The sequence below is a fragment of the Mus caroli genome, unplaced genomic scaffold (assembly GCF_978045245.1).
Source record: "Mus caroli unplaced genomic scaffold, Mus_caroli_1 scaffold_1, whole genome shotgun sequence".
NCBI classification, from domain to species: Eukaryota; Metazoa; Chordata; class Mammalia; order Rodentia; family Muridae; genus Mus; species Mus caroli.
The window spans coordinates 127,892,356-127,907,066 of NW_028227256.1; the positions used below are offsets into that span (position 1 = coordinate 127,892,356).

The 14,711-nt window shown below is 41.5% G+C and overlaps 1 protein-coding gene and 1 long non-coding RNA gene across 8 annotated transcripts in view; one reads left to right on the forward strand and one right to left on the reverse strand.

Annotated features, from left to right (window-relative positions):
• LOC147006118 (uncharacterized) overlaps window positions 1-14,711 on the forward strand; it is a 99,973-nt gene that overhangs the window by 78,025 nt on the left and 7,237 nt on the right. The gene's annotated exons all lie outside the window — the stretch shown is intronic.
• Window positions 1-14,711, reverse strand: part of Srgap2 (SLIT-ROBO Rho GTPase activating protein 2) — a 239,620-nt gene that overhangs the window by 67,092 nt on the left and 157,817 nt on the right. For 6 of the 7 annotated variants that reach the window (XM_029477380.2, XM_021172064.3, XM_029477361.2 and 3 more), the window contains exon 5: window positions 2,677-2,739. In XM_029477380.2, the coding sequence (XP_029333240.1) occupies window positions 2,677-2,739 (63 nt within the window). Of the gene's footprint in view, window positions 1-2,676; window positions 2,740-7,875; window positions 7,898-14,711 lie in introns of those variants that run through there. The other variant, XM_029477386.2, reaches the window with a different exon arrangement.

A 14,711-nucleotide genomic window follows, 5' to 3' on the forward strand; every position in this document is an offset into this window, starting at 1 on the left:
CACCCTGGCTGGCCTGGAACTCACGATGTAGAACAGACTGACTTTGAACTCAACCTGCCTCTGCTTCTCAAGTATTGAATAAAATGTGGCTCTCTTCATGAGCACTAGGCTAATCGGCAAAAAGGATATATAGTCACCCAAATCTCAGACCAGTCCTAAGATATTCTCACCCTACATAAACAACAATTTTTAATTCTAGTCTGTAACTTTCCTAATAATCTATACAGAATCTTCAAATTTATTTGGTCCTTCAAATTTATATAGTCTCATATTTTGAAAATATGAATTCCTCAATCATTGTTAGCCATATGGCATGCAGGTATCAGAGCATGTCACTTGCTGCTGCTTCTGGGGAATTGCTGGGTGGAAAACAACAAACTTCACACCAACTTTTATCATCATGCTGACTTGCAGTGGGAGGTGTCCTTCCAAGTGCATGCATCTAGTAGTCAGATCAGGACAGATTCTCAGGTGTCTAATTTAGCAGTCTAGGCTCAGTACACCCAATGCTTCTCAATCTTGGTGCTACTGACATTTGGAGCTTGATAACTATTGCGGCAAATTGTTCTGTACATTGTAGGATCCTCCAGTCACGACAACTAAAAACATCAGCAGACACTGACACACATTCTACTTTGTAGGAATGGGGGAGACCACCCTGTTTAAGGCTCAGTGTACCAGAGTCTGCTCTGTTCTCTCTGGAAGTTCCTGGTGTCTTCTGTTTTTCTTTTTCCATTTAGATGTAAATAGCTAAGCCTTATTTGGGACTTGACAAATCTTAAGTATAATAATTCACCTCAAAGCAGGGAGCAGCACACACGCTAATTCTGCATGTGGATGCTAGGCTTTATGCTCTAGCTCATGGGCTCATGGTGGCCACAGAAGCCATTGCCAATACTGGTCTGAAGACTAAGTACAGAGGTCTCAGGGCTGGGAGATGGCTGAGTACAGAGGCCTAATGACCTGAGTTTGATCCCCAGATCCCACAAGGTGGCAGGAGAGAACAAACTTCTAAGAATGGTCCCTAATGCACACTCAAAATAAATACTAAAAATAATACATAGGGGATGGTAGGCACAGGGCTGGGGTCGGTGGGGAGAATCTTCCATCTTGTCTTTCTCAGAAAAAGCAGCAAGCTCCATGGTTCTCATCCTCATTCCACCACAGCTTACATATTGCCATTTGCTTTCTAAATCAACACTTATGAAGTAAGGCAAAGCTAACAGTTCTTTAGACTCTTCTTCCTCTGCTACCTCACTGCAAAAGCAGTATGCTGGGTCTGAGTTGGTTTGAGGATGTTGCTCGACTTCTGGTAAACAGCAAATAGCAAAGACTCAAGATGCTTATTTATTGGGAAAACAGGAGTCCTAGAATAGCATGCGCCATTGTTATGTTAGAGAGTTCTACAGAGGCAAGACTCAGCTCTTCTTGGTACCTAGAAGATGCTCTAAAAATAAAGAGAAGTTAAGCAATGAAGAGATAAGGTTCAGGAAACTCATCCACTCTGAAAATGGTTCACAATACCATGCTTCTATTTTTAAAAAGTCTTAACTTCATTTGAGAGAAAGAAAAACTTAGGGGACAAAGAGTACCACCTATTACTTGGCTTCATAGATTAAGAGTCAGTGAGTAGAAATTCAAAACAACTGGAGCATCACTGGAGACAAATTAGATGACACTCAAGTCTATTTACCAACAGTTACCATGACATACTGGCCACACCTAAACTTCTGGATCAAGAATTTGAAATTCTGATCTCAGACGCTTGTGGAGCACATCACCACTGTCCTCCCATCCTGTGAAGGAAGGGGGTAAAGCATGGAGAGAGATAAGAGGAAGGCAGGGAGGGAGGGAGGGAGGGAAGGAAGGGGCGGAGGGAGGGAAGAATAGAGGGAGGGAGGAAGAAGTAAATACAGAAGATCATTTTCACCTTCAAATAGGTTAGGGCACCCTAGAAAATGACACATAGTGCTGGCACATCCAAACTTTGGAAAGGGTTGGAAAAGCTACAAGTTGTACAACTGAAGTATTTCTCCTTTAGGCAGAAGGAACTTCCTTGGTGTGTGTTCTCAATGTAATTAACAGAACATGGCTGAGAGAAAACAAACACCAGAGCTCCTGAGGCTCACTGCTACAAACCACAGTCTGAAGAGTTCAAAGCAGACTGCCTTCTTTTCTCCAAGGCCGAAGCTTACCTCTCTGCTGTGTTTGCCATGTTCTCTTTGCCTGAAATGATGCTGCACATTGAAGACTTTAGGATCTGTGCTTCCCTTTACAGCATCTGCTCTGATCTCAAACCATAACTAATCTAAGTTCTGATGCATAGTTTAAGACCTAAATGCTTTCCAATATGCAGAAGTGTGATGTAGGCTACATTCCTTGTCATCAAGTTTGGGGTCCCTAGCTTGCTGGTAATGACCTAGACCTTGGCTGGTTTCTTTCAGTGGTGCCCTAGATGAAGCCAGAATAAAATTGCACAACTGGAAAAATATTTTTTGGCTTATTTGATTTTGAAAAAAAATTAGTGTGGAAAAAAAATGGGTGGGTCACCCCCAATGGGGAATAGGCACTGTCCTCAGCCTCAGTTGAGTTCTGTTGTTGACGTGAGTATGGCTACAAACTGCCAAATGCTGCTTCTCTCTATGATAAAAGAGCCAGGCAGCCCATCTGATTTACCGAGTAAAGCTCGTTCAGGACCTTCATCAAATCATCTTGGAGCTGCTGGCCAACTTCTTTACTCTGTAAAGAAAAAAGGAAGGAAGGTTAATTGAAAACCAGAAGGAGATAGGAGGTGGCAGCAAAGACAAGAGCAGCACAGGCTCTACAAATGACACAAATTCAATTATAGCCCAGTATTTAACCTAGCAAATCAGATAGCCAATTATGTCAGTTTACTCAGAGTTTTAATGAAATGAAATGGGCCTTTTCTATAGTCCAGTAGAGACAATCATATAGAGGGAAAATAGGTTACAGCCCTTGATTTTTCAAATTGGTCTCAAAAGCAGGCTTGAGAGCAACATCCTACCCAGCAACTGTGATTAGATAGACCATGCTTTCTCAGATATTTGGAGGCAAAACTCCATTGGATTCCTAAGGAAATTAAGGTGTCCAACATGATTAGACAGCAAAAGAATATAAACATTCAAGGACTTCAGAGACCCTAAACTCAGTAGAAAACTCCAAGCAGGAAGGTACTGTACTGACAGCACACTGACCTCAGCAGGCTAGTGTCCGCAGGCTTGGACTGCGCATTCCTTCTCCACAGAAGGGAAAGCACCTAAAACTGAGTGCATTTGCTTTTTCTGGCACAGATGTTAAGACCTACAGGTCCCTCAATTCTCACTTGTTTCACTTCTTCCCCAGCTTCCTAAGGCAGTGGCTCTTCAATAACAATGTCTTGCAACAGCAGTTACTGATACCTGATTCTGATAATATTAAGGAGTTTCCAACAGACTAATTCTGAGCAGCAGTAGCTCTCTGATCCTTTATTGTTGCCTACCATAGGTTGCATCTGACCATGAAGAATAGTAGAAATAGGGGTGGAGAGATGGCTCAGCGGTTAAGAGCCCCGACTGCTCTTCTGAAGGTCGAGAGTTCAAATCCCAGCAACCACATGATGGCTCACAACCATCTGGAATGGGATCTGATACCCTCTTCTGGGATGTCTGAAGACAGCTACAGCAAGGCAATGGGGCCAGAGCAAGAAGAAGAAAAAAGTGTCTGAAGACAGCTGCAGTGTACTTAACATATAATAAATAATCTTAAAAAAAAAAAGACTTATAAAAAATAGTACAACTAGAAGAATGAGGAAGTAGGAAAGAAATGTATTTTCTATACCAAATGTTAATAGCCAAAAATGCAGAGAATAAAAACAATTGGTTATTGTTTTCAGAACCAAAAATTCAGATACCTACAACAGCTGAGCACACTCTTTTTACTTTTCCATACTAGGAATTAAACTTGGGATCTTGTGGGTACCAGACAAGCACTCTACCACTGAGCTGCATCTCCAGCCCCTAACATATCACAGCTCATTTCTGAAGCAAGGGAAGAGTCCTTTCATTCATACTCATACTCATACTCTCTACTCTCTCTCTCTCTCTCTCTCTCTCTCTCTCTCTCTGTGTGTGTGTGTGTGTGTGAAAGACAGAGACAGAGAGGGAGAGAGAGAGAGAGAGAGAGAGAGAGAGAGAGAGAGAGAGAGGAGAGAGAGAACATGTATAACCCCCACAGGGCACACTGAGGGCAGAGAAAACTTGCCTGAGTCAGCTCTTTCCAACATAAAGTTTCTGGGCATAAAACTCAGGGTGTCAGTATTGTTAATAAGTGACTTATCTTGCCAGCCTGAGCCTGAGCATTTTAAAAACTATTTTGCCACTTTATAATTAAGTTCTTTGGCTAATTTTTTTCTATTAGTGTATTCATTATGGAAATAACATAGGTGTGACTTCTATCATGAATACTTACCCAGGATATAACATAGGTGTGACTTCTATCTTGAATACTTACTTGTTTTGTATTTGGTAATTTTAAATATGGGGTGGAAGGACCACAAATTAGCAACTAAACCAGTTGCTGCTAGTCTCAGCTTTCCTATCACTTGCTGTGTCTTTATTACTTTCATTGTTGCATTGACAATTGAGGTTACTGAGGTTTCAGTTCAAGAAGGTGCCTTCCATCTTGTTGGGGAAGGGATGGTGGCAGGAATAAGGAAGTGGGCAGATCACAAAGCAGAGAATAAGCAGGCTGAAGTCCTGCCCCCCATGGACCCCCTTCTTCCAGGAAGTTTCCACCTCCTAAAGGTTTCATAACCTGCCCAAATAGAGCCACCACCTGGGGCCAAGTGCTCAAACACATTGGCCTATGAAGGACATTTCATATTCAAATCATAGTGTTTGCTGTAATTTGGCTGTTCTGGCCAATTTCTCCAGGCTTAATTTCTTTTCTGTAAAATGAAAGTTGTTCTGTCATATTGTAAGACCTGGAACTTTGACATATCTAGAGGAAAACCCAGGGAAGATATCCCAAGATATATGCAATAGCAAGGACTGAAAAGAACTCTAATAGCACAGAAAATAAACTTAAAAACTGGGAAAATGGGTAACATCAAATTAAAAAGACATTTTGTATAGCAAAGAAAACAACTACCAGAATGAAGAGAGCCATAGAACAGGAGAAAGGACTTTTCCAAGTAACTATCTGGTTAACTATCTGATTATCTAGAATCTACAAATACCTTCAAGACTTAAACACCTCAATGCCCAAATCATCTAGCCAATAAACGGGCTACTGAACTGAACAGAGAGTTCCTAAAGAAATACAAGTGGCTAGTATTAGCATTCCCTCTAGGCCATGTTCACAGTTACCTGGCAGTAGCCAGGTATGCCTGACTCACTATAAAGGGGGCTACCTGCACCCTCCTCTCTTTCTTATCCTCTTATCTTCTTACTCTCTTACTCTGTGTCTCTTCTCCCTCTCTCCATTTGTTCCTGGCTGGCCTCCCCCCTCCCTCTTCCTCTCCCTCCCTCTCTTTCTCTCTCTGCCTTTCTCTGTCTCTACTTCCTTATCAACTCCCCTTCTCATGCCCTAAATAAACTTTATTCCATACTATATCCATCATATGGCTGGTCCCTCAGGGGAAAGGGATGCCTCAGCATGGGCCCACAGAGGCACCCCTGCACCTCACCATATCTCATTCTATTAAACATATTCTTAGCCCTTCTCTTTTTTATAAAATACAACAGCCAGTAAATATTTGAAAAATGTTCAACATCCTTAGCTATCAGAAAAATGCAAATTAAATTGCTTTTAGATTCCATCACACCCCAGTCAGAACGGTGTCATAAGAAAACAGTAACAACAAAGCTGAGTTTTAAGAGCTACAATGGAGCTATAAGGCCCAGCTATACCAATCTTGGGAGTATACTAAAGGACTCTGGGTAAACATACCAGGGATATAAGTACATACATGATTACTGCTGCATTATTCATAATTGCCAGGAAATGAAACAATTCTAGATGTTCATCAACAAATGAATAGAGAAATGAAATGTGGTGCATGTATACAAAAAAGTTTATGTAGTCAAAAAAAAAATGAAATGAGTTTTGAAAGGAAATAAGAAAAAAAATGGCAGTAACTGAAAACTATGTGAAGTGAAATAAGTCAGACTCAGAAAAGCAAATATCACATTTGTTCGCTCATAGAGAATCCAGATTTAAAATTGAATGTGTAGGTTATGAAACTGGACAGGAGCCGGGCGTTGGTGGCACACGCCTTTGATCCCAGCACTTGGGAGGCAGAGGCAGGCGGATTTCTGAGTTCGAGGCCAGCCTGGTCTACAGAGTGAGTTCCAGGACAGCCAGAGCTACACAGAGAAACCCTGTCTTGAAAAACCAAAAAAAAAAAAAAAAAAAAAAAAAAAAAAAAAAAAAAAGAAAAAAGAAAAAAGAAAAAAAGAAAAGAAAAGAAAAGAAAGAAAGAAAGAAACTGGACAGGCCATTATGAAAGGGGAGGAAGAGATTTTAAGCAAGCTGGGAAATAGAGTAATGGGATACATGTCATCAGAAAGCAGAAGCTGGTGTTAACTGGGGGAAGAAAGGGAAACAGCTGGAAGGAGGAACATAGGAGGGAGCAAGAGGGCACAATATAATGATGCACATGTATGAAGATGCTGGGGTGGAACTCATCACTTTATATGCTAGCCTAAAATACTAATTTTTTTTTTAAAAAGACCTTTTCTTAATGTCTGTGTTGGTTTCTCTAATGCTATGGACTAAAACACTGATCAAAAGCAACTTGGGGGAAAAGGGTTTGTTTGGCTTACATAGCCCAGCCAATGTCCATCAATGAGGAAACCCAGAGTGGAAGCTCAAGGCAGGGATTGAAGAGAGACCACTGAGGAATGCCACTTGTTGGTTAGCTCCCATGCTCACTTTCAGCTGCATTTCTTACACAATCCGGGCCTACCTGCCTATGGCACTGCACACAGCGGGCTAACCCCATTACATCAATTAGCAACTTTAAAATGTCTCACAGACACTCTAAGGACAACCTCTGAGCTCCTTTTTCCCAGTTGATTCTTTAGGTCTGTGTTGTAAATTTGTGTCAAGTTGACAGCTGAAGCTTACTATGACACCAATTTCTACCATTCTGTGGTTCTACATGATGCTTTGCCTGTCTCTTTATTGTAAGAACAACATTAAATATTAGTCTTTTCTGTCAAACACATTTTGTCTATAAGGAAGAATTCAAATCTTTTGATTCTCCCCACCTTATAAAACCTTCATGTAAATGCTTTAGTCTCCCACTCAGTAAAGCTTTTATTTATACAAAGGCCCTGTTGCAGCATTCTTGGCCCCTTTGTATTTTCTCTGTGCGGATTCTTATAAAAACTAGCCAATCATGAAGGACTGAGGTAGAATCCCATCCCACAGGAAAAGACAGTTACTACTTGCTTTAGAATAAAAACCAACAACACTTCTTGGCCTTGTGTGCCTAATCAAGAATAAAATTTCTCTTGTTTTGCCTTATTGAGACACTTCAGTTGGAATTGTGGTCACTTTCTTTGTGGCTCCACCTTATTTCTACCTGTGGGTCCATATTAGAGCCAAGCAGACTGGCTTCAGAGCAGAGTAAAAGACAGGGCACAAGTTCTCTGTCAGGACCCAGATGTTAGCAAAATGAAAGCTTCAGGGATTTCTCACCTATTTTAGATTTCCCATTCCTAGTTCCTCTGGTTCAGTCACCTGGGAGGACAGTAGCTTTCAACTGTTGGTCTACAACTTCCCATGGAATTTCCTCCCATGGAGAGGAAGGCTGAGTTCCACAGAAGCAACAGAGGAGCAAGAAGGCAAAGAGAGGAGAAAATGACTCACCATCTGCCTCCGAGTCACCAGGTCAGAGGTGAGCATGAGTATCACTATCCGCTGCCCACCCTTCCAGCCCCAGAAGCTCTCCTTGCCAGCTTTCCAGCCGTTCTCACCACATCCTTAGGTTTAAATGGCAACGGTTAAATGAGATGGTACCTGATCCTGTGCTAGGTTGCTTAGCCAGGACTTAAAGTAGGAGTCCAGGAGTGGGAAGAGGAAGGGAGGGAAGAGGAGGGACAGTCTAACCAATAGAACAGCAATTAAGACAGGCAGCTGTTTCCTTTTGTGTTCTGATTAGTTGGGAGGACCGATGAACTATTAGCCCTGTTTATTTGAACAAGCTGCTGAAGCAATCAGATTTACCGTTCCCTCTGGCTGGGCTGGGAACACACGTGTAGCTAGCTCTAGTTAGCTCAGTTAAAATATACAATTAAAGCTCCTAACGAGCAATTCTGACCCAGAAGAGAGGCAGGAACTGGCCAGTGTCTCTCCTTTCACAGATGATAAAAGGCCACCTGTTCTCCAACTCAGAAGCCTTAACGGTAGCCTTCAGGGAAAAGCAAGGCCCCAGGAAGTGCTTCCGTGCAGATCTCCACTGAGGGGTTAAAAGAGCTGGGAAGCTACTAGGGAGCCCCACCCAAAGACAAGGAGCACATTTATTCCTAGGGACAACAACACTGATGAAGCCAAGTAGAAGACAATGAGGACTGCAGAGCTTTCCCTTCTCTATAAAGGAGCAAAGGGGTTTCTAGGCAGGGAAGAAAAGGAATTTACAGTGCAGTCTTTGTGCACCAACACACGGCCTGGATCTCTTTTCTTTAAGATTTCTTGGAAGAGAATGAGTCATCTAAACATTGCAGGAAACCAAACAGAAGTTGGGGGTGGCTAACTTTGGGTAAAGTTTTTCTTTTAAATGTTTGCATAGTTATCTTTGTCAAAAAAAAAAAAAAGGAAGAAGAAAAAAGAAAGGTAGCTAAATTTAGACTAGAAATGTGGCACAATTAACAATGGACTCGGAAGTGCAATGGTGTACTCAGATCTGGATCTTTCATTTTGAAACTTATCACAACCTTTTTGGCTAGAGTGGGAGCCCCACTCTGCCTGGGACAAAAGCAGGTCTCGTCAGAAATAAGATTGCAACAGCTCCTTCCAGCTGTGAGCTTACAACACCAGCAAGAAGCCTTCCTTTTCTAACAGATAAGGGCTGGACAGGACTGGAACACATAGCCTCATCTCCACATTGTCCATCACCCACCCAAGTGTAAGGCAGCAGAAGGTGTGGTCTGCTCTGCCTGGATGTAGGACTGTCACTTGCCCCTTTAAAAGGTTATTTTATTATTTTTAATTATGTGTAGGTGTGTGTGTGTCTGCATGTGGGTATGTGGAAGGGAGTGCAGATTTCCAGGGAGGCCAGAGGCACCAAATCCCCTGCGTTTGCTGTTAACGTTACTAGCTGACAGATGACTGGGACCTAACTAAACTTGGGCCTCTGCAAGAGCATCAGTGCTCTGAACTGTTGAGCCATCTGTGCACTCCTTGCCCCAACTTTGTACTTTCTTAATACATTTCCTGAATGTCAATGTTTTTATTTTTTGTTAGATAGAAACAAAACAAATGAACAGACAAATGAACAAAGAACCCACCAATTATGAAAGGCTTCTAAAACTAGTCTGCACCAGGAGAGGCACTGATTCTTTACTTTTCTACTTATTCAGACCCGCACAGTTTACCTATCTACACTACAGAACTTCTATTAGGCACAAAATCTCTCCTTATTTGTAGATGTGTGTATATTTACGAAAGCATGTTTTTGTCATGTGATAGAAGCTAATTTCAGGGTCCCAAGGCCGAAGCTGTCAGTAGGTAGAAACAGCAGGGTCATTTAATTCTGTGACAATGAGATTGGGTCAGCAGTTTTCCAAAAAGGAATCAAATTTTCAAGTGCACAGATCTCTACCAGTGCTAGCATCATCTCTTTACCCCCAAAGATATATCAGAGGCCAACTGTTCAAAGAAAAAAATCTAATTTAAAACTGAATGGACATTTCCAGATCTCAGAGGAAAGGGATATAAATGTTCTATTAAGCTCTGCAGCAGGAGACAAGCCACCAGATCCAGGGTGGAGGTTTCAGGGGCACTCTATTTCAAAGAGGCCGAGTTCCTGAGCTGGCACTTTGCCCAGAATGCTTTGAATGGTTAAGATAGGGTTTAAGGGAATGGGCTATTAGGTATCAAGCCAATGTTAGGTGATGGTGGTAACTGAACCTGGCTGGCCTCTCCCATCCAACTTAGTCCAAAAACCAAAAACAAAACAGAAAACTAAACAAACAGTGGTTCAGTAGGGGCTATTGTTACAGGGGTACAGAGAATGGTGATCTAGCAGGTCAGAGCTGAGAAATGACTTCTGAATTTCCCTTCAACCGTATTTCCTTGCTTGTGTGTAGGAAGGACCTTGTTAGTCCCCATTCATCCACAGATGAAGAAACCAACAATGACTACCAAAGTTGTGCTCTACTGGAACTCATCCTCTGGGGAACTCAAGGTCATACAATACATAGATATACTGCTAGGAGGATAGTTTGGTGGTAGAAGGCTTGCCCAGCAGCTTAAGGCTTTGGTGGTGGTGAATCTCCAGCATGTCAAATGATAACAACAGCAATTATATCGAAGCACAAATATTGTGAAGAAAGGCTGGCTTGGAGTTGCCATGTGAGAAACACTGGTACTGCTTGACATTTTGAATACGGGTAGGAGGCAAGGATGTTTTGAAATTATAATCCAGTATGTCTACAATGAAAATCTTATGTGTAGCGCCTTCTTGTACTTCCTACTCTCTTCTGATTTTTAAATACTAGTCATAACTCACTAAATTTAAAGTAGCAGTGATAGGATTAGAGCCCACCAACCAAGACAGGAGCTAAATAACTTCCCCTCTTGAGACAGCTGATTACAGTTCAAAGTAGGTTTAGCTCAATTACTGAATTCTGGCAAGGCAGAAAGGCAGCTGGATTTTAGGGAATATACAAAAAAAATCCATCAGCAAATATTTATAGAACATCTACTATATGTCATGTACTTGTGACTTGAATATAAAACAGAGAGTTTAAAAGTTCACAGTCTGCTGAGAAAGATAGATATTGACCTGCCGTTCGAGCCTATCAGAATGTGAGTCTTTATCCATCTTAAAGACATTAATAGAAATGGGATGATCCTAGTGTAAGGATTTCTTGTTCCTTATCTTGTCCTGCTTGCCAGAAACAGAAATCTGAGTTTTTAAAAATCCAGCTATTACACAGTAAATCCTTCTACTTTGCATTTGCCTTTCTAATTACAAATGGCTGTTTCAGTCATAATGACACTGCTTTAGAGTAAGTGGATCTCAAAAGCTTATATACTGGCTAAAAATGTTTGGAATCTTTTGAGTTTGTAAGCACCATAAAAGCTAATTTCACCAATAACCATTTCACTTGGAAGTTAATGAGTATAGCTAAATTTCCCTGGGGAGTGGGGGGAAGTCATATTACGGAAAAAAAAATGTCAGAAACCTGACACACTATAAATCCCACTACTTGTTTCAGATTCCTGTTGAATTATTTACAAAACATAGTATTAAAGTATCCCAAAGCCTCCCCCATTGCCACCTGCGGCAGTTGGGAGAGTTGGCCCTGGAGCCACGAGAGAGCAGGTGAGCTGGCCCTACACTTGCTTGGGAGCAGAGTAGAGCTGGCCCTGGTGGAGGAGGCACAGGTGAGCAGGGCTGAAGGCAAGAGCATAGGAGAGGTGGCCCCCCACTCATCTGCCATGCAGCAGTGTGGGTACAGGTGTGATACCCCTACCTTGCTGCCACCCATCGTAGTCAGAGAGCTGGTACTGCTGGCATGAGAACCAGAGAGCAAGCCCTGCCCTCTCACTAGCTGTAGAACACAGGGAAAGTGGGTCTTTTCCTGCACCTCACCTGGACAACACAGTGGAGCTGATGGCAAAGGCACAGCTAAGCCAGCCCCAAGGGAGTGAGAGCAGGAGCACTGTCCCACCCCTTTGAAGGCTGCAGCACATAGGAGAGTAGGCCCCATACCTCGAATGGGCAGCACAGTGGAGCTGGCTCCAGAGGCACAGGTGCAGGTGAGTCAGTCTCAAGGGTGTGAGAGCAGGAGAGTGACCCTGCCTCCTGCTGATGGAAGTTTTCAATGGCCTAGCTGGAGCAGTGCTGGAGAGCTTATCTTGGTGGTATAGTTAAGAGAGAGCCTGCATGCTGACCAGCTCAGCTACCACCCATGCACAGATCCAGGGCTCTGAGTTGGCCCAACTCAAAATTTGAATAATCCGAAAATGTTTAGGATGTGCGAAAGGTCTAGGCCTGCTGACCCAAAGTTGCAGGATCTCCCTGACAAAGAGCAACAACAGGATAACCAGGAGGAGTCCTGGTGAGGAGCCAATATTGATGGTATCATAGAATCCAGAGATCTCGAACCAGACCAGACCAGTAACTCATGGAATGAATATTTGCAAGTGAAATGTGTGGCCAGGGGGATACACTGTGACATATTACAGCTTCCACAATGAGATGTTTTCTATGCTTTGCTTGTTTTTTGTTTGTGTATGTTTTATTTTGTGGGGAAGGTTGTCAGGGCAAAGGGCAGACATGAGGGGATGGGGAGATGAGCAGGACTGGGGTGCATGATGTGAAACTCACAAAGAATAAAAAGCTAAAAACAAAACACAACAACAAAACCAAAACCAATCAAACAAAATAAGAGCCCAAAGCCATTAAAATATAAAATCACTGAGAACTAATGGAGGAGCGATCTCTCTTGAGCAGCTTACACCTGACATAGATTCAAGAGTGTTATGTAAGCAATTGCAGTGTTTTTCTTGTACCAAGTTTACTATCCTTTGCATCAGAGTCCAGTAATGAAAGATAAAGACTTTTCCTATTTTCCCACCATTACTTCTCAGCAAATACCAAATTAGTATATTTTTGGATCGGAGTGTGTTAGAATGCCTAATTTTAGAAACTGCTGCTTAAATTATAAGAATGAATGAACATCTCTCAATAATAAGCTTAAGCTTACCAATAAATAGGTACAGACTAGATGAATACATCAAAATAATAGATCCAAATCTCTGTAGTCTTTAAGGAATACACTTTACTGGTAAAGAGATAAAGAATAGAAGAAAATCTATCAAGAAATGGCAGCTGGAAAACAAGCTGGCATATCTACTCTGAAATCCAACAAAGTAGAAATCAAATCAAAATTAGAAGAGATAAAGAAAGCCATTACATACTAATAAAGGGAAAATCATTAAGAAGATATAACTGTAAAATATATACAAAACATTCTAGCTTCCAATTTCATAAAGTAAACCCTGATGGACATAAAAGGTCAGATAGGTCCCACATCAATAATAATACAGAGTGATTTTGATACCTCATTGTCATCTTTAAATAAGGCATCCTACTAAAAATCACCAAAGAAGCCTCAGGACTAACCTGCACCATGGTTCAAATGGACTTAGCAGATAGACAGAATATTCCATCTAAAAGCTATAGAATAGATGTTATCAGCATCCCATGTCCCCTTCTCTAAACAATGCCATGTTCTAGACATAAAGCAAGACTTACAAAATACAAAAGAACTAGAATGATTAATTGTATCTTATCCCATCAAACAACAAAACAATAGTAAGAAAAACCATATAAATTATTTTAAAATATATATGTGGAAAAACACTCTAAGATGAGAAATATGAAATTTAAAAATTCTTAAAAATCAAATGAGAATAAAAGTACAACCTACCAGAAAATTTGCTAGTTCTAAAAAGAAAGTTTATAGCTATGAATACTTATATTAAAAATATATGAAACGTGGCGCACGCCTTTAATCCCAGCACTTGGGAGGCAGAGGCAGGCGGATTTCTGAGTTTGAGGCCAGCCTGGTCTACAAAGTGAGTGCCAGGACAGCCAGGGCTACACAGAGATACCCTGTCTCAAAAAACCAAAAAAAAAAAAAAAAATATATATATATATATATATATATATATATATATGAAACAACAACAAATAAATAAACAAACCCTCAAAGCTAACAATGTGCTTTGGGACCTTAGAAAAAATAAGAACATGCCAAACCCCAAAACAGTGAACAGTAATACACAATAAAGAGCTCTTTCTCTTCCAGTCCTAGGCGCTGAAGGCGAATGTCTACTTATTTCCAAGGCTGGACATTAGAGGCATAGAAACAGTGTCTAGGTGACTTTGGGTACCCTCAAATAGACTGGGACATACAAGGAACAAAAGACACAAAGGCAAAGAGGACACAGATCTCAGGACATAACATCAACTCAGGAAGAAAAGCAAGCAAAGGCTTAGAAAGCAAAAGAAACAGCATAGTAAGTGCTTGCAAGCATCTGCCCTCCTACAGTATTGAATCCCAGGAGCTGTAAAGTAGGAAGAATGCCTTGTGGTTCTCAGATGGCTGGGCTGAGACATGAGGTGACAGAGCTCATCTGAAAATTGGCATGTGAACACCGAGAGGAGGAAAACACCCGGGTAGGAATGAAACAGTCAGCAGCACTCTACAGGAAATGCCTAAATGAGAAAACTGCTGATCAAACGAGAAGAGGAACTTAGCAGTACAGCCAGTTCATCAGGAAGCAGTGTACTGTTAGAAGTCTTCATTCGTCTTAGAATCCCAGTCTATCAACAAATGGTGCTGGCACAACTGGTTGTTAACATGTAGAAGAATGCGAATCGATCCATTCCTATCTCCTTGTACTAAGGTCAAGTCTAAGTGGATCAAGGAACTTCACATAAAACCAGAGACACTGAAACTTATAGAGGA